General features: G+C 32.3%; 1 protein-coding gene and 2 non-coding genes across 4 annotated transcripts; 2 read left to right on the forward strand and 1 right to left on the reverse strand.

The window, feature by feature from the left end:
- Nucleotides 1-4,019: 4,019 nt before the first annotated feature.
- On the reverse strand, nucleotides 4,020-9,493 carry LOC144849994 (radial spoke head 1 homolog). Of its 2 annotated transcripts, XM_078707142.1 has the most exons (8): nucleotides 9,354-9,493; nucleotides 8,760-8,873; nucleotides 8,430-8,535; nucleotides 7,855-8,081; nucleotides 7,667-7,738; nucleotides 7,052-7,214; nucleotides 6,469-6,546; nucleotides 4,020-4,325 (listed from the first exon to the last, which is right to left on the reverse strand). In XM_078707142.1, exons 1-8 carry the CDS (start codon nucleotides 9,405-9,407, stop codon nucleotides 4,201-4,203), a joined length of 939 nt encoding a protein of 312 aa, XP_078563268.1. In that variant the 5' UTR covers nucleotides 9,408-9,493; the 3' UTR covers nucleotides 4,020-4,200. The 2 variants fall into 2 exon arrangements, with proteins under 2 accessions (XP_078563268.1, XP_078563269.1); XM_078707143.1 differs by lacking the exon at nucleotides 6,469-6,546.
- A 1,431-nt stretch (nucleotides 9,494-10,924) lies between these two features.
- On the forward strand, nucleotides 10,925-10,997 carry Trnac-gca (transfer RNA cysteine (anticodon GCA)). The gene has a single exon. It is a non-coding gene; the product is annotated as a tRNA-Cys (tRNA).
- A 1,331-nt stretch (nucleotides 10,998-12,328) lies between these two features.
- Trnac-gca (transfer RNA cysteine (anticodon GCA)) lies at nucleotides 12,329-12,400 on the forward strand. The gene has a single exon. It is a non-coding gene; the product is annotated as a tRNA-Cys (tRNA).
- Nucleotides 12,401-19,249: the final 6,849 nt, after the last annotated feature.

Genomic DNA, 19,249 nt, shown 5'->3' on the forward strand with positions numbered 1-19,249 from the left:
TTGTCTTTCTTCATTGTGATTTTTATATTAATAAATGTTCAGGTCGTAATGGTAAATCTATAAATAATCAAAATAATTCTCTAATTTTTTTTGCCATTCACAAAATTGTCGAATTTCTTTAATGGACATAAACACAAAACTAGATTTAATTCGTCACTATGACGAATTATAGGTTATATGCATTTGATTAAAATAAAGATAATTGATTTGTAAAATATATATTGATTGATTGATTTTCTCAGAATCTTTAATTATTTATAATATATGCTAAGATCTTGCTAAGGCAAATACAATAGCCGGTATCGCAATCCGATCAAAGATCCCTCTGCGTATAATGTCATAAACCATATTTGTTACATAATAATAAAGACATAAGTTTCTTTTTATCTAGATTTCATTATAAATCATGTGTCTATACACTAAGAAATAAAATTGAACAAACAATACAAATAATAAAAAAAAATCTTATTTCGTTTCGTTACCCAAGGTGAGGCTCGATCTCGGTACCTTGAATGCCATAAACACGAGCACAGACCACCGAGCCATACACAACTTACTAAAACATGTAGAAAGATTCCTCCGTGTATTTACTATTCAGTAGCCACTTTGGTGCAGATAGATTATTACATACCGCAATGAATTATAATTTATTACTATGATGACATCTTTAAAAATTTTAAAAAATGATGCACTGTCAAACTATATACTTTTAACTTTAATATATGAACTTCTTAAGAAAAAAGTTAATGTTAAGTTTGTTATTTCGGCCTAAGAAAATGTCAAAATTTGTTTGATTGTCGAAATTAATTTGTTTTAATTCAATATGCAATTAATGATGACTTAATCAACTTTTGTTCTCTTAATTTGATAATAAATCATACATATGATACATACACTTCAAGAAAATGAAATAAAAAATAGGTGTTCCCCAGCATTCTGACGATATATATTAATTTTAAAATTTAGCATATTTTCACTATTTTGTTAACTTATACGTGCGTAGCCTGTCACTTTTGACGTGCTCGTATAACGCAATTTCGAGTTGAAAAGTGAATCAAATATGATGATATTATTAAAGAAAGGTTGTAAAACAGAAATCGGGAAAAAATAATGCGCATCAATGTTTAACGCGCAGTGCGCGTGCAAAATTCTGCGCACTCGTGGCAATTTTTTAAACGCTTAAAATTGCCTGAAACGTACTCTAATTTCATCGAAAATAAATTTTGACAATTTTAAAACTTTTAAGCGCGCGTACGCATGCGTTATATGCGCTACGCACGTAATTATATTGCCATATGATGAAATATGACCTGAAATTTATGAGTACCAAATTTTGTTTAAAAGTGATTCATGCTTGTGAAGATATGATTACAAACGTGATTTCATTAAATCGCGCGTAGACCGCGTAATTTATGATTGCGCACCGTGAAAACATGACCACATCGATTCCTGGCCATAAGGAATATACTCTGAAAAATTGACTTAGCTAGATGAAACTGATGCCAAGATAATTCACGGACAAAATAGTGCTAAGGAAAGAATAAATAAATAAAGATCCTGACAGAATCAAGAGGTTATATGCATATCATGCATATAACCTAATAATATTAATTTACAAACAGCATTTTGCATTTAACACAGCATCTTATTTGTTTCACTGTATAACTTCAATGACAGGCAGCACATGTCATACATGTGACGTTGTATTACGGAATTTGCCTGATATTGGGGAAATATGGAGGCCTATTATGTGGAGATGCAGCACTGAGAAAAGAACAATGTACGTTCAAAATAGAGAAACGATACGTGCAGTTTAATTGATTGATGTTTGCATACGATGAGAATAAGAAAATTATTACTAGTATGACATCAAAATTGAATCAAGGTATAAATAATTGATTCAAATCTTCAATGTAAACAGTATGTTATAACCAAACAAAAATAAAAGGGTACACACTATTTTTGATTATACACAAACCAATTTATTACGGAATATAATATGACACTGAAATATTATATACATTCGAAAGGATACAACTTATAAAATAATAAAAATTAATATTCAAAACTGTTAAAATAACAAACAGGCGCATTAGGAATTTTGTTATTATTGTAAATACCTGTATAACGCAACACAGCGACGTAAGGGATTTGACCAATCACAAGCGATGAATTATTCGAACTGTCGCTTGGATTGGTCAACTTGCTTGCGTTGCGTTTACATCCTTGTTTTTGTTTTTATCCTCGTTTTCATTAGAAAGCATGTCCATTCTGATATTCAATCAAGAGGCTAGGCCTACTTTATAATTTGCAAAAACTAAATGGCAGATGAGATTATTTAATAGATTTTTCCTTGGATGTAAAAAGTGCGACCTTCCCTTTTACGAGGCGCTTCGCAGCTGACAGTCAATCTGCGCATGCTCATAATCGTATATTTCTGACGACAGTGTCATTGCAATCAAGTTATTAACAAATTGAACAATATTATCATTTTTGTTAATTAAACCACATTCTCACACTGGCTCTCTGGCTATAGAATTTCGATATTGTCTGTAAATAATGTGTGAAAATCAATCCAAGTTCGATCTGGTTTTAGTTTCTTGTTGCTTTCATTATAGGCTTATTTTAAGAGGGTGTCAAAGGTGACATTTTGCTGGTCTTCTTAACTAAGCTGTATACTTGTTCCGTTACATCAATTGATTTACAAAGCATGGTTTCCCCACTGTTACGCAAGCAAGTGCGTAGGCGTACACTCATGATTGGTCAAATTTGCGTTGCGCTTACGTTCTTGAGTCGCGTCCAAGTGGGAAACGAGTTTTAATAACGGCGGCGTCGACCGTTCGGTCACAACGGAACAAGTGTGACTATAGCTTTAAGACCAATTTACACAGACGACCAGCGGTAACGGTAAGCGGAAAACCGCGTAGCTTGTTCCATGTAGAGTCTGTATCTATCCTGAGCGGAAACCGCCCGTCCGCTCCGCGTTGTGTGTAAATGGTCATAAGGAATAACGTAGGTTCGATATTTGTATTACCGTTACCTCTCGTCTGTGTAAATTGGCCTTTAGACGTGCATCTAAACAAAAACAACACAAGGTGATTAGTACATTTGGATTGATTATGTAGAGACAGTTGTAAATTTATGAAAAACACAACAAGACAGTCAATGTTGTAATCGTTTGAGACGTATTATTTAGAATCCAATAAAAGATGCATTAGACATCATTCGTTTAATTGGATATCGAGAGGGATAATTTAACGATTTTATAAAAGGGAAATATAATGGGATAACCATAATAATAAATAATTGTAATTATCGACTGTTATTTTCACTAAATTCAGTAAATTTTAATTTGAAGTACGTATGTGTTCTATTGTAATTTCTGTCAGAAAAGATAGATTGAGTTTACATTTAAATTACACTCAGTTTTTTCTAAACTTGGGAGAACTGAAATGAATGTGATGCCAATAGAATATATTATTACTAACTGATTGTTCTTTTTCATTTACATTCTCACGACTTTGTAAACTTTATTTTTTACATTTATAATTTTAGTTTATTTTAACGGTGGAAATGTTGTACTGGTTTCTGGCTGAAAATAAGTTGTGTGAAAAGATAAAATGTCAGGGAAAATCAGGATGCTTTTTAATTAGTCGATTCTCGGTACTGTTTTCTAAATTTGACCAGATCATTGACGTCATCACATAAAAAAACATCAAGAAACACGTAAGGTGTTGTAATACGGAATTTGCATATTATACTGGCCAATTAATCATAGTGTGGAGGTACAGCATTGAGAAACGTGTGATTCAATGCCACAAAACAACGAAGAGGAACACGACAAAACTCATTTTGACGCCGCGTCTGTATAATATTGATACCTTCTGAAATATGAGTAGGCCGGCCTATGCGTTTAAATATCTTAGTAGTAGTACATGGACACATTTATTGTTGTTTTACAATCTGTTATTTTCTTTGTCACGGTGACAAGATTCCGAATTAAAACTAATGAAAATGAATTTTCTCACATATTTTTAATTATATAAAATCGATTACAATAAAAAGAAATAGAGTGTCCATCCAATGATGATAAAATAATGACTCATAAAGTGGAAATGTACAGAAATTGTTATTTTCTTCATAAAAAAAGTTTGGTAGAGTTCCAACAAGTTTGGATGAGACGAGTAGATATGTGAGCGTTCATTCTGCGTCTTCTTCTGCGACTGGAGACGGCGGCGATGGTTCTTCCTGGTCACCGCCTTCTTGCGCGTCCTCGGTTTCCATTTGCCCATTATTTTCAGCGGCTTCACCTTGAGCTTCAATACCTAAACACAAGAAACAGACGGATTTGTTTTAATTTAGCGCAATTTCAATTTCTTTGTTGTTGTATTTAATATTTTAATTAACTCTCTGATGAGCAACCACTTTTGTCATATAGTTGAAAATGTCCTAATCAATTCTGTCACTGCGTCGGTCTAGTTTTTAATTGTAATTTTTTTTTCACTGAATCCTTGAAAAATCTGAAGCATTACATTGTTAGGGTTAGGGGTCTTGTTTAAGGTTCAAAGACGTCTAATTATACTAATAATCAAAACTTTGTACTGGTATTGGCCAACACGTCTAATTAGGTTTTAATACAATTCCGTAGGCCTTACCTACCTACCATAACAGAATGGAGTTGGCTATCTAGTAGACTTATCTTACTATAGGCATAACATCTTTTGGTACTAGACCATGTGATACATTGCCTCTGCACAATGTGCAAGTTGCCCATAATTAAAGGAATACGCAAATAATGTGTTCTATTTTTAGAAATACAATGAACTAATTTGGTATTAGTGCTTTTAAACTTCATTACAATTTCCAATTACTTATTCGAAATTCTGCACCTTTTGAATATTATATTATACAAAAGCTTTAATGATTTTGTCAGTGTATATAGAGCATTGTACTGTCGATAATGAAACCAATTTTTCATCCAATATTAACTAATAGTTCCCTTTTCACATCATACCTATCTACAGTTACTGTATTTTGTATTTCAAAACTACACAACACATTAACGATAAACTAAAACATTATTGTTTTTTTCTGAAGATTTTGTTAATTATACAATTTAATAGATTGTGATATAGTTGCATTTATGATATATTTGCCTTTAAATATTATATATAAATATATATATATATATCCAATCTGCAGAAAGTACAGTTTCGATCTTATTAGATCTCGACTTTAAAATAGTAATTGAAAAGCTGAAATTAATGTAATTACTGTAAATATAGATGGTATTGCTTTGGTGAAATTTAAGAGGCCATATAGTTCATACCTCCAGCCTCAGCTACTCTTCTCATGCTAAGGGTGGCAAATAATGAATAGGTAGTACACAAAATATGACCTACATTGAGTCACACACATTAGCATAATTAAGAAAGATTAAGTCAAAAACAATCAACAACCTCAGAAATCAGAAGATATTCTACACAAATCTATGGGTTAATGTACTATAATATACAGAGATGAGATAGACAGATGAATGAGAGGATGTGCCGAGCACTTTGGTGAAATTATTAATCTTATTTTATTAACATTATTATAATTAATTTAAGTAGGGCCAAATTAAAAAAAAACAGCTTATTCATATTCCTTATTTTCAACACACATAATATTTACTGTTTCGTCACTAAATTTAACTGAATTTTATAATAACCAGTAGCCATGATTCACAATAAAACATTAGCTTTGGATACAAAATGGAAGAATTAGTCATGTGGTATTTTATGAAATGAAGTTAGATGTCACATAATACCATGAACTGTTATAAGTGCTAAATGACAAGTCAGTTATGGAAACAACATGGAAGAAATTTAGCGAAAAAGATTTGATGATATATATAACCAACGTCACACACTTTTACTGTATTTATTTGAATAGACACCCTGTGGTCTCCTAATTTCATTCGCTATTATTGCAAGGAACAATTAATACAGTAAAAATAGTTAACATCAACTTATTATTATTGGGGGGGGGGGGGGAGGAGATTGTTGAGGGCTGTTTGTTTAATTTAGTGTAAAACGTTTACATAGGATATACTCAAAAAGGGCCTCTAGATACAAAATGACAACACATTTAATATCAAGAAGTGATAAAATACAATTTTTTTTTAAAATATGCTTAAGTTTAAAAAAAAATTATTACGCACCAATTAATTCTACTATTATTAAAAATATACAGTAATACAGTACAGTATTGTGTATACAGTATATGAATGTGGCAGGGCGTTTATTTGAGGGAAACAATTTGAGGAGGGCATTTATTTTAAATGATGTTCAATGCAAGGTATTTATTTATTAAACAGAGGGAGTGGGATGGGAGGGAGTTATTCAAATAAATATGGTAATTGTTGCTAAAATGAAATGAAAATTTGACACCAAGACAAAGTTAGTCGGATACACAGCACATGTCTACCTTCTGCTGATTTTTCTTCAATAGTTGGTGCCTCCTGCTCTACTTCTGTATTTTCATTATTTTCTACCTCTTTTTCTGCTGTATTTGTGTAGAAAGAAGGTTACAAATGGCAGAATATCTAAATTTCTGTCAATAATACTGGATTTAGCGAGAAAAAAATGTTAAATCAAGCCATAAATGGTCAAATGGCTTGGAATCTTTTATTTAGTTTTCCCCTTTGCCTAGAAAAACTCTTGCCGTTTACACACACCTCATGGTGTCAACATTTTCAATTTGCATGGTGTACATCCCGGTGTAGTCTCTCCACGATTCGGTAATCAATTTATTAAAATTTTTATTTGTTGTATGTTAATGTTAAATTGTATTTTCGTGATGGTCTCTAATGATCTTTGGCTGGATGGACCACCCTTATAAATTTTGTCGAAATAAATGAGCTTTGTTTAGGATTGAAAGAAACAGATGATTTTCGTGTACACAATAAAAGATAATGATTTCAATGATAATGATGCTAAAGAAAGCTTTCTGTCTAATAATAATAGTGCCAGTTCTAAATTTTAGGAAATGTTGTTACCACGCCTCTTACCATTATCTTCATTCTCATCTTCGTCTTTTTCTTGGGCTTTTCTTTGTTCTGCCAGCTGTTCGGCAGCTGGGTTACGTTGACTTATTGCTGTTATTTCACCTGCCTTCCATTTCGGTATCATCACAGGTTGTGCATCCTCCTCTTCATTATCACCAACTTGATTCTAATTATAATTTTGGTTTAATATTATTATACAATAAACAATGAATATTTATGAAAGGAATAGGGAGACTCTTTTTATAGTTTTTTCACTTTTTTTTACTAAATCCATTTTCCACAGAAAAAATGTGCACTAATATCACTGATAATCAATGTGTGAAAAAAAAGATGAAAAAAAGACTAAAAATAGCAGAGCTCGAACAATTTAGTCACCTAATTAAACTAACCCAAAGGTAAAACACATGAATTAGAATTTCATTTTGCATGATAACTGTAATTCACATTGGTTTTAAATGTTTAAATCATGGACTAGGCAAAATTCAACCAAGGTACAATTTATGAGGGCGCTAGATATGAAAACACTGATTTCAGCATATTGTCTGATACACAAATACAAAAATGATGTGACGTGATGGCACTAGTAAACAAATGATACCAGAATGGGATGGCACTCACCTGTTCAATGGGTACATACTGCCCGTGTTGTTCACATCCAATGTCAAAAACATATTTACCTTTGCCTTGTGTCTGTAACAAAAAAAAAGGGTATATGATATAGTGTTGGTTCAGAAGACATATAAAGTACCATAGACCAAAGATTATTGGAGGGGTGGAAGATTAGTAGATTGTGCAGCAGACCTTACCTGATCATCCACCCAAAGGCCTTGATATCTGTGGTTATTATGTTTTAATTCTCCTGCTCCGTCCCGCTTGCCTTCAACCCACGTGCCTACGTATTTAGAACCAGTTTCTTTGTAGGTGTACTCCCCCTGTCCATGTCGTTTATGGCTCTGCCATTCCCCTTCGTAAATGTCACCGTTGGGATACGTGTACAATCCGTAGCCGTGTCTTTGGTCATCAACCCAATTTCCTAAAATTTAAAGAAATATATTTTAAATAATGTAATGGTATCATGCATTATATCAACATTACATTGCTTTTTGATTTGTCGTAAGGCACTGACATTGTAATGTTACTGCTCAGATGAGATAGCTTTTTTTATATTTCATACGCATCCAACAGCGAGTAACTCGCCAATTACAGGATGGATAAACTATTTTTATAATTTGAGGCTTACGGAGTGGAGTTGAAAGAGTTGTGAGTTACAACCCTGGCACTAGGTCAGGATTGAACCCTGGGATTGGTAGGCAAGCCTGTTAATCACCAAGCTACAGCTTCACCACTATTATGGTGTAATGACAATGAATTGTTACTGTACCTTCATATCTTGAGCCATCTGGATAAATAAACGTGCCTGACCCATGCTTCTTATTGTGTTTATATTCGCCGGTATATCGTGCTCCATTTTTGAATTTGTACACACCCTGAAAAAAGTGTTCAGTCGGTATTTAATTATCTGAATTTAACATGCTTAACTTTAAACCTCAACTTTGACCTGAATGTTGGAACGTCTCTGTCCAACAGTAAGTACTGTAATTGGGTGTCAGATAAAGATTAAATAATAAAGACACATACCCGTTAGACAATATACAGTGAAACTTGTGGCATTTAAATCAACCAGTTAAGTTTATAATGTGAGAATAATTACCTGACCATGTCGTTTGCCATGTTCATAAAGACCTTCATATATATCTTCATTTGGGAGAGTAGCTTTGCCGTGGCCATGTCGTTCATCTTTTTCATTACGTTCACCTTCATATTCCTAAACACAAACAAAGAATCATATTTCGAAATTAATTTCCATTTTAAGTGGACAAATAAAATTGCTTGAATCCTAGGCTATTATAGACTAGCCAGTAGTTTAGTTAAGCCTACAAAAAGTACAATCACTATTCTTAAATTTCATATTATCACAATATATGTAGGCCTAGGCCTAGGCCCTAGTAGGCCTCTAGCTAGTAGGCCTAGCTTCTTTAGTTAGGCTAGCTACACATAGCTAGGTTTACTATTAGATATCTCAAATCTACAAGGCCTAGCTAGCTCGGGCTACTAGCTAGGGTAGGAACCAATTCTACTAGCCTAAACTACACACTCGATCTAAAATGCACGATGCCGCGACGACGTCATTCACGCGATCGCTAGGCCTAGAGCCTAGCTAGCTAGGCTGGGCCTGGCTACTATGCTAGCTAGGCCTACCTTCGAAGAAGGCCTATACTATGTAAGTAATATGTAAAACACGTACCCCTAAATATGGCCCCTGATCTTCATCATCAAAATCTGATCCAAGGTCTGACATTTTGCGGATAAAAATGTGTTAATACTTAAGAAAATATTGGAAAGAAATCCTTCTCAACGAAATCAAGTTGTTGTTTATCATCACACGGTGGCGCTGCTGGTTTACAATCATCACCATAGCAACAAAGTAGTGGACTTGTCTATTAACATAATGGGTAAATCATTGATTTAAAAATAATACGTACGAAACGCATCAATATTTTATTGTGTTATGAATTAAATATGAGAATTAGCATCCGTTATGTTGAATTGTGTCATTTCGAATAAGACATCGGATGTCACTCGCGTTTTACAAAAAATGCGAATTACTTTATGCACAACATAGCCACCGCTTTTACAGCAATGGTACAATCCAGTACTTATTTGTAAATATTATGTAATAATGTGCTCTGTGTAATGGTAAAGTACTACCATATAATTAAAAGATTACTGTTAGGCTTAAAGTTATGTAATGTAAACTATAAGTTTTAAAATACAAGAAAAATATAAAATCGAAACTGGTTGATTAGAAAAAAAAAACTTGTAAATTGTTTAAAATAAATTCAAAGATACACGAAACTGTTTTTGTCTTCGTAAAAACAAAGAAATGTCGGTTGTCAGCAATCCGATTGAAAGATACATAAACGGACTAAAACATTATAAAAAGTGGTAAAAGTATAAAACCGTAACATTAAAAATCTTAAAAAATTAAAAATCGTATTGTTACAAATTACATTCTAGAGACACCAGTGTCATCATTGCAATGTGTCGTTCTCTATCGTAGTCTATCCGTATTTTAAATAACTGTTTTTCGGAACTTTCTATACGGATTAATCGTTTCAGGTTACTACAAAAGCAACAACAAAAAGCAATCGATAGCAGCTGCCGTAATGTTACTCATCTTAATGTGTAGCCTATTTTGTATGAATTTTGAAACCAATAAACTTCTAATTTTGAGGCCGTTTTAATCTAAGTTAAATCATTGCTTTTTTTCCTTTTTGCTTAATTGATTTCTTAGTTTTAATTGTAATACGACCATATTTTTTATATTTTTAAATTCTGCGTTAGGCCTATTGTTTATTGACTTGCTGTGGGCCCCATAACATCAGTTCATGCTGGCTGGGTGAATTATGGTGAAATAAATAAATTATGGTAGAGAGTTGGAAGTGAAGTACTATTAAAATGAGTATCGCCAACGTGCGACGGTCTGAGTCTGAATTTCACTGATCTCTGAAATATACCGTTGATGGCAGCAAACACAAAATATTAAAATAACATTAAAATACAAACTTCATAACTTCATAAATCTGTACATATAATTAATTTCAAATACAAAATTAAAACTACAGTAATAATCATTAGATAAATTAAAAATATAAAATGACATTATTTTACAATTTATTTAAAGCATGGGCATTGGCCTACACTTCGTGATGATATGCCATAGGATTAGGAGGCTTAGTATTATGGTATTGCACAACTTGACAGAAAGTTGCACGATTAATTTAAAATAAGGGAAAAAGAAAGAAACTCATGGAAGGGGATATAGCTTAGTGGTGAGAGCAATCGATTGCAAATCGAGAGGTCCCTGGTTCGAATCCGGGTATCCCTTCATTATTTTTACAGTTTACTCCTAATGAAATTCAATCGTAGCCCTATATTAGATTAAATAACAATTTTGTAGGCCTATATAGACGATGACTTTTTTAAATCATGGATTTATCTTGAAATATAATTGCATTTACTCCATTTTATGTATTTTGCTTGTAATTATAAAATCAATGGCATACTGTGATACGGCGAATACCGGGTTGGATTAGTCTCCCCACCAATTTGGATCGACAGAAAATACGTTTGAAGTTTTGATTAAAATAACACCACACTTAGTCAATGGAAGAGTAGAACTTCACTCGTTATTTAATTGAATCAAACTTTGACCTCATTTAATTGTAAAAATGAATGATAGAATATTATTAAGGTAGGCCTATTATTGTTGTGTTTCTAAAAGAAAAAGAAACAATTATGGGGTAATGACGTGTTTATTTGAGAGAAAGTTAGAAGGGGGAAACAGTTTTATATTGTTTATTAATATTATAAAAGTTGCCCTTATTTATTTGTTTATATAATTATGCATTTTCAAATGTTTATCGGCTGAACTTGTTGTTTTTATTATTGCTTTTTTTGTTCAATTCCATCTGTATTTTTTGTTTATATTTGTAAAGGGGGTTAAACTAGATTAGAGAAATCTATTTTTAACCTCTTATTGCCATGCTGTAATTGTTTTTAAAATATATATATATATATTGTTGGTGGCAATAACAGTTGAATATTCGGGTAAATAAAAGAATTCAATAGGTATATGCCTGCATATCTTTAAAACAAATACACATAATGCTTCTGCTCATTTCATTTGAAAATTATATTAATTTGAGTATCATGAACCCAACGGACCTATACATGTGGCTAACAGCTTGAATATTACTTTACTCATAATAGATAGTATCTCTATGCTTTACTCAACGTCTGCAATGTGAAAATTCGTATTTAAACCAGTTATTAATTTAACCAAAATAATTTTCTAGAAGTTGTTAATGTCTAATATAATTCATCCAGAACACGAGTAAGGTCATTTCTTGATTACTAATTTGTTATTGTCATACACCAAATTTAATTGACAAGAAAACAACATATAATTAATTTAGTTTTTTTTAGAGAAAAACGTCTATAAATATATTTAAAAAACAGTCAATTCAAAAAGCCATTGATATAATTTGAAACATTCACTGACACTTACTATATATTCGACACGCATCAGTGATCATGGTGAATGAAACCATACGGAACTTTAAAACCCACAACAATAATACCGTAAAGCACCTTGTATTATTGATAATCATGCAAACGTGGCAGTGTAACGACATATCTGCTTAAATAAATTAAGAAGGGGATATAGCTCAGTGGTAGAGCATTCGACTGCAGATCGAGAGGTCCCTGGTTCAAATCCGGGTGTCCCCTCATTATTTTTTGTACCTTTTTGATATATTAAATTAAGGCAATGTTATATAGTTCTGTTGTATAAATATATCATTAGCAATTAATTTTATATAAACATTATGGAAAAAAAAATATTTTTCATAAAAAACGTTTTGTGGAATAGGCATGCCATTTCAATGTAGTTTTGACCAAAAATTCCATCGGAAAAAAATCACTTACCAAAACCATAATTGAAAGGGGTAAGGGAGGAGAAATGAAAACAAAGCCTATCGACAACAGTTTTTTTTTTTCAATTTAGGCCTACAAGTTTATTTTGTCTGTGAAATTATTATATATTATTTTAATTAATTTTTTTCTGGACTAACGTTATTAAGATTTGAATCTTACTGAAAGTTTGATTTTATTCATATCGATTTTTCGTATTGTTGGGGACAAAGAACGATTTAGATCAAGAATCAGTCTAAAACAGTTACGAACATTGGTTTTTCTTTATTTATATGTTTGTTAATACTAACAGTTTTTATATTATGGCGATTTGCATGCAGAATCAGTCGGCGGATTGGTAATCTCTTCACATAAGATTCAGGCCTTGTTTTGAGGCGTGAGAGTGCGTTTCACCCTCGCACACTCCAATGCCATTTACAGCACATTTTACATTTAGTAATCTTCTATACACGTCACACCTAACGCACACCTGAATTTGTTTACGAGTTGTAGCACATTTTCGAAGACCTGATAATACTGTACAGGTCAGGTTCTTCGCCTTCTTGTCTCTGTATTCTCTTCAAATTATCCATGTTCTTTGTATTTGTCAATTTTTGGTTTGATATCCACCGTAACGATACCACCGCTGTAACTCAACGTTACGAATAGCAGCACATAACCACCTGTAGAATGCTAATTATATGTGTGTGGCAATTATAGTGGCATTAAAGAAATACTTTCATTGTAGTTTTAAATGTCAGACGTTTTTTTAATACCAGCGTCACGTACACATTTTAGTTCGATAATATTCGTACTTTTTATCATTATTACAACTCGTATTGACATTGAATTTCTTTTACTACGTGGAAATCAATAAAACACAAACAAACTAACGAAATAAAAGCGGATACAATATTGACTATTTTCCTTAAATAATTTTATATCAATTAATTTGCACGTGTCAAAAAGAACTGAACATTTTAATAGTTTATTCCGATATGTATGACGTTTTTTTGTATTAGTAGGCCTATAGTGAGTTTACAATAGTGGCATTGAAGAAATACTAGTACTTTCACTTTAGTTTTAAATGACAGACGTTTTTTTAATACCAGCGTAAAGTACACGTTTTAGTTTGATAATATTCGTACTTTTTATCATTATTACAACTCGTATTGACATTGAATTTCTTTTACTACGTGGAAATCAATAAAACACAAAAAAACTAACGAAATAAAAGCGGATACAGTATTGAACATTTTCCTTAAATAATTTTATAGTGAATTAATGTGCATGTGTCAAAAAGAACTGAACATTTTAATAATTTTTATTCCGCGCGATATGTATGACGTTTTTTTTTTGTAGTAGTCTAAAATGAGTTGAGTAATTATGGTTTTTTTTTATGGACATGGTTATACAAATTAGTGCTCTCGACTATCTCACAACACGCAAAGTTGAAGTTCGTGGATTTCTTTGTTTACAATATTTTTCTGAGTTATGATTTCAATATGAACAATTATCTGGCGTGAACGAATACATGTAAACATAAAAAGTAGGGAAAAGTTCACGATAGGCCTACTTGATATTTAAAATTTACAAATCGGTCAACCATAAATCGGATAGAATTTGAACTTGTTTTGTGTGAATGTTTCAATTAATTAATTCAATGTACGTGTCAGCAACGCATATTAGCCTAAATTCTAATTCAATTAAACATTTATTCTCTCAATTTATAAGAAAAAAAAAACCAAACAAGATTAATTAATGAATAACAAAAACAATTGAAAAGCCTTAAAAAATAAGCATAAAAAAGCTAGAAAATATAACTGAAACTTGTAGCAGACTAGTTACCTGACTGACTTGTTAGACTTGCCCCGATTAGTCTTTATTGTCTTTTTTTATGTTAGTCCACCAGTCAACGTTTCTAATTGTATATATGTATTTCGAGCTCAAGCATTATACGTATGAAACGTATATTTGCCAAAGTATTTATCTTTTTACCAATATTAAGTGCGATGCAATTTTGAACTATGGGCAAGGGTTAAACATTTTTAAGATAACGTTCATTATAAAATAAAATCACTAAAACGAATAATATGTTGAATTAGGGTGAGTTGGGCTGTATAGTATAAAATAATAATATCAGTTGATATCAGAAATAAAATAAGGCAAAGCAAGAAGGAAATTGGAAAAATAATTGTTGAAGGAAATTTTATCAAGGCTTGATGTTATTAGTTATATTATTTTCAGCAGGTTACTCGTCCGTTAATATCACTAAATTATTAAATGCAATGAGATAAACAGATGAGCCGATAATTAATGATTTAATTTATTTGAAAAAAAGCATCAAACAACGTAGAAGGAAACACAAATGTAATAAAATATTAATACAATGCACGCAATGACAATACAGTATGAAAGATAAACACAGGAAAATCTTACAAAGAAAAATTCAAATTCGGAGGCTAAACAAAGTAGATCTCCAAGCTCGAGCGTTTTACGAATAGATAATTCAGTTATGAGGCGTTAAATTCAAAATAGAATAATTATTAGGCATCATTATATGGAACATTATGGTAGTGCTGTACTTGTAGAGTGATGGAAAATATATCCAGTCTATCACTCTCGCTGTTCTTTACATCTTCGTAAACTTACATAACTTGCAATAATGTAATAATTAAATAATGTAAAAATTAGATATTTCTACTTATTACTAATTTAAGGTAGGCCTATAAAGTCAGATAAATTTGGCTTTTGTGCGGTATTTTCTTTTCAGGGCATACGTTAGGCCCATACGTCTCTAGTTACTCCTTTCTGTTACTGGTGATTTCAACCCAAGTATAATGTATGACAAACTTTTAACCAATAACAATCGCTGTAGAGCTTTGGTCAGTTAGGCCCCAATGCCTTGCAATGTCCAAATCAAGAATTAGAAAATGCAATACAATATGTTTGGAGCTTCAATGCCATTTTTTTTATGAATGTTGGCAATGACTAGGCCTACACAGTGCCTCGCGATATGCTCGTCTGTAACTAGGGCTAATGGTAGTATACAAAGATGCTGAGATGGCAGCGTTCAAATACAAAGCACCGAAAAACCAATCACCAATCGATCCTCCAAAATTGAAATATTCAATAATTGACTCTCCTATTGATTGATCAAACATATATACAACACCTCCAATGAGGTATGGAACGCAATATGGTGCCAAACAAGTAAAATAAATAGCTGAGTTAAAAGCAAGCATCGTGGTTAATCGACGACGGCGCTTCTTATGTCTCCCCTCAATACCCGAGTTATTGATATGTTCAGAATAGGATCGAATCAATTTAAAATAACAGTTACAGCTAAAAGCAAATGCTAAGGCAAACGGCAATCCTTCCATTATGCTCCCATAAGCCCGCCAAACGCCCTCTGGGTTTTGGCGTTCAATGAGTACCCCCGGGCACTCAGAGTACAATGTATCACCAGGCCAGATTATGCAGTTAGTTTTGAAATTAAGTTTTAACGGTAGTAATATCAACGAAAAGAAAAATCCAAAAATCCACACGAACAATATTTGCTTTTTTGTCGTTTCGAGGTTTAAGATTGATAACGTTCGATACCGTTTCAGACACCGTCTTAGAAATGATGGGTTTCTCTCGATTTTGTGTTTGAAAATTGAGTAATAGCGAACATAAGCAACAAGCGTTATAGATAACAAAGACGAATGATACGCTGTCTCAATCACAATTTGTGTTACAACAAAGAAAGCAACATTAAACACATTGTAAAAATAACAGCCCTGATGAATTATTTTCTCGCCGACTGCAAACGACAGAAATATCATATCTGACATAGCCAAGCTGCTGAGAAGAGCGTTTGTGCCACTGTGCATACGTTGTACGTGAAACATTACGTAAAGAAATACCGCATTGTTAAGTAAACCGAATACTAACAAGAATATGTAAACGTTCTTTAAGTACGAAATATAAACGTCACTAAATCTGGTAATAGTCATGTTGTTATCAATAAAATCTTCTAAATCCTTTGCTAAAAGAAATCCAGACAGATTAGTAACAATGCAGGAATTGTCCGTATGAGCCATTGCAGCGAAAACCAATTTCGACAACAGTAAAATGTTATTATCAAAATTATCTAAATGTGTCCATCGTAAAAGAATATTTATATAATCACTTACGATAGTTCTACACTGACAACTTTAAATAACAGAAAAGATAACAGTATACAGCATAAGTCTCCGTTTCTCCTCTGGATACAACCATGAAATAGGGAACACTCTTCCCTGATACAACAGTGGCTTACAACAACCGTTTGAATAGCTGGTTGTAACGAAGTATGATGACGATTCCCGCCTTCACTCAATTACTCGTTATTACCCTATCCTCTGTTTCTTGTATCCGTCTAATGCTTTGTATGATATAAAAATGAATAATAAATAATAATGAAACAGGAACCGAAGAAAACTCTTAAATTATGCTGCTCACGTTCAACCGCGTTGCTCTCATTTCTGTTTTTAGATAATATTCATGAGTTTATTTGAAAGTTTGCATGTCAACAAACGGAGTAAACGCATCCTAGTATTAAGTATCATCTTGATTTACAGCTGAGATGATTTAGAAATGTATACTTGGAAATTAAAGTGAGTTCGACGTCAATTTAATGTAAATACCCGGTCGATTGATGCTCTATTCCCGTGGTTGTTTTACTGTTCTCTGATAGGCCACTAATTAATATCAATACATTCCGAATGAATGGTTGAGTGGAGAGTACAGTGCTGTTTATTTCATTCTAGTCATGACGCTACGAGCCTCCATATCAATCGTTCAAATGAAATTTTATAGATGAATTCTTATGTTTTTTTCATGAGATATTATCAGCATCGTCAACATTATCATCAGTATCGTCATATTCACATATCATGACTGATGATTGTAATTAAGAATAACCCCACTAATTGCGATTACAAGCAATTGGGGTTTTTTTTGCCGATTATATATCACTATCAGTATCATCATTATCATCAATACACCATCAAAAACATAATTATCCTCATTAATCTTATCATCAATATCATCATCATCATTATCATCAATATCACCATAAAAAACATAATTATCATCACTAATCCTATCAATATCATCAATATCACCATCCCAAAATATAATCTATATATAAAATATTCTTATCATCAATATCAACATCAAAAACGTAACATAATTATCATCACTAATCCTATCACCAATATCATCATTATTATCATCAATATCACCATCAAAATATAATTATATCATTAATCAATCTTATCATCAATATCATCATTAATATTACCATCAATATCATCATTAGAAATATAACTATAATCTGATCTTATAATCAATATCATCATTATTATCATCAATCATCACCATCAAAATATAATTATCTTCATTAATCTTATCATCAATATCATCATTAATAATTATCATCAATATTTATCATCAATATCATCCTCAATATCGTCATCAATATCACCATTAAAACATAATTATCCTCATTAATCTTATCATCAATATCATCATCAAAATCACCATACATATCATAATTATCATCATATCATCAATATCACCATTAATATTAACATCATTATCGTCAACAGGACATTCACATATGTGTAGCACCTTCACGTTTCAACTCGTAAACCTTTCTTTTAATCAAGTCTGCCATTTCAAAGAACATCATTTAGTTACAATTTATGCCGTTCGGTAATCAAACTACCTCGGCGGATATACGACGGTCCGCTGATTAATTAAACATTTGATATTCCTCATACTAATTGATGACGCAATCACTCTCAACTGGACGAACATAAAAGCTACACTTATAAGCCTGTTGTTGAATTGTAGATTTGCAATTATGTATAATATGCAATATATCTATTTGAAGTAGGTTTAGGTGAATTTCGAAATTTCTTTTTAATAAAACCAAATGAACTAAAAAATGTTAGCTTATATAATGATAATAATAATCCATTGCACATGACCAGTCATCGTGTAGACATAATATTGAGGCTACATTTACGATCAATTCCATGGCACATGACCAGTAATCTTGTAGTTAGCATTTTGTAATACCGCTCGGAAGGAATCCACAGGTGAGGAGATGGGAGAAAAAGGCATGGTGTCATTGCCATCAAACAACAATATCTTTGGTAATAGAAAAAAAAAACGTTGTTAACACACAACATATTTATTGTTCTATTTCCCCAAATCATGTGAATGCACATGCCACCCCCGCACACACGCAACACTCCCAGGGGGTATCAGGAGGTATTGGGAGGGGTGGGGGGCGTGGGGGAATGGTCTATACATTTTTTTATTGCACAAAGAGATTCAAACATTGATTTAAAAAAAATATCAGCTGTTACTAGGCCTACGTCATATGAAATCAGAACCTGACATAAATTTGAGATCGTTGTGAGATCATCCGATTGATATCATAAAATGAGAAGTTTCTAATACCAGACTGATAAAATAAATTGTATCATGGGTATGATATCATAGTACGAGATATTTATGATACCATAATGAATAATGCTATCTTGTTTATATCATGGTCTTGTCTGGGAAGGTCAGTAAAAGCGACAATCAGTTGCTCTAATGCAGCGTATTTATCTATCGAATGTTATT

This window comes from Antedon bifida, chromosome 8 (assembly GCF_963402885.1).
Source record: "Antedon bifida chromosome 8, ecAntBifi1.1, whole genome shotgun sequence".
NCBI lineage: Eukaryota > Metazoa > Echinodermata > Crinoidea > Comatulida > Antedonidae > Antedon > Antedon bifida.

Coding starts and splice junctions, on each gene's coding strand:
- LOC144849994 (XM_078707142.1), bottom strand. CDS start 9,407: ATGTCAGACCTTGGATCAGATTTTGATGATGAAGATCAGGGGCCATAT. Junction 8,536..8,759: donor ATGGCAAACGACATGGTCAG/GTAATTATTCTC, acceptor CACTTTTTTCAG/GGTGTGTACAAATTCAAAAA. Junction 7,739..7,854: donor GCCTTTGGGTGGATGATCAG/GTAAGGTCTGCT, acceptor TTTTTGTTACAG/ACACAAGGCAAAGGTAAATA.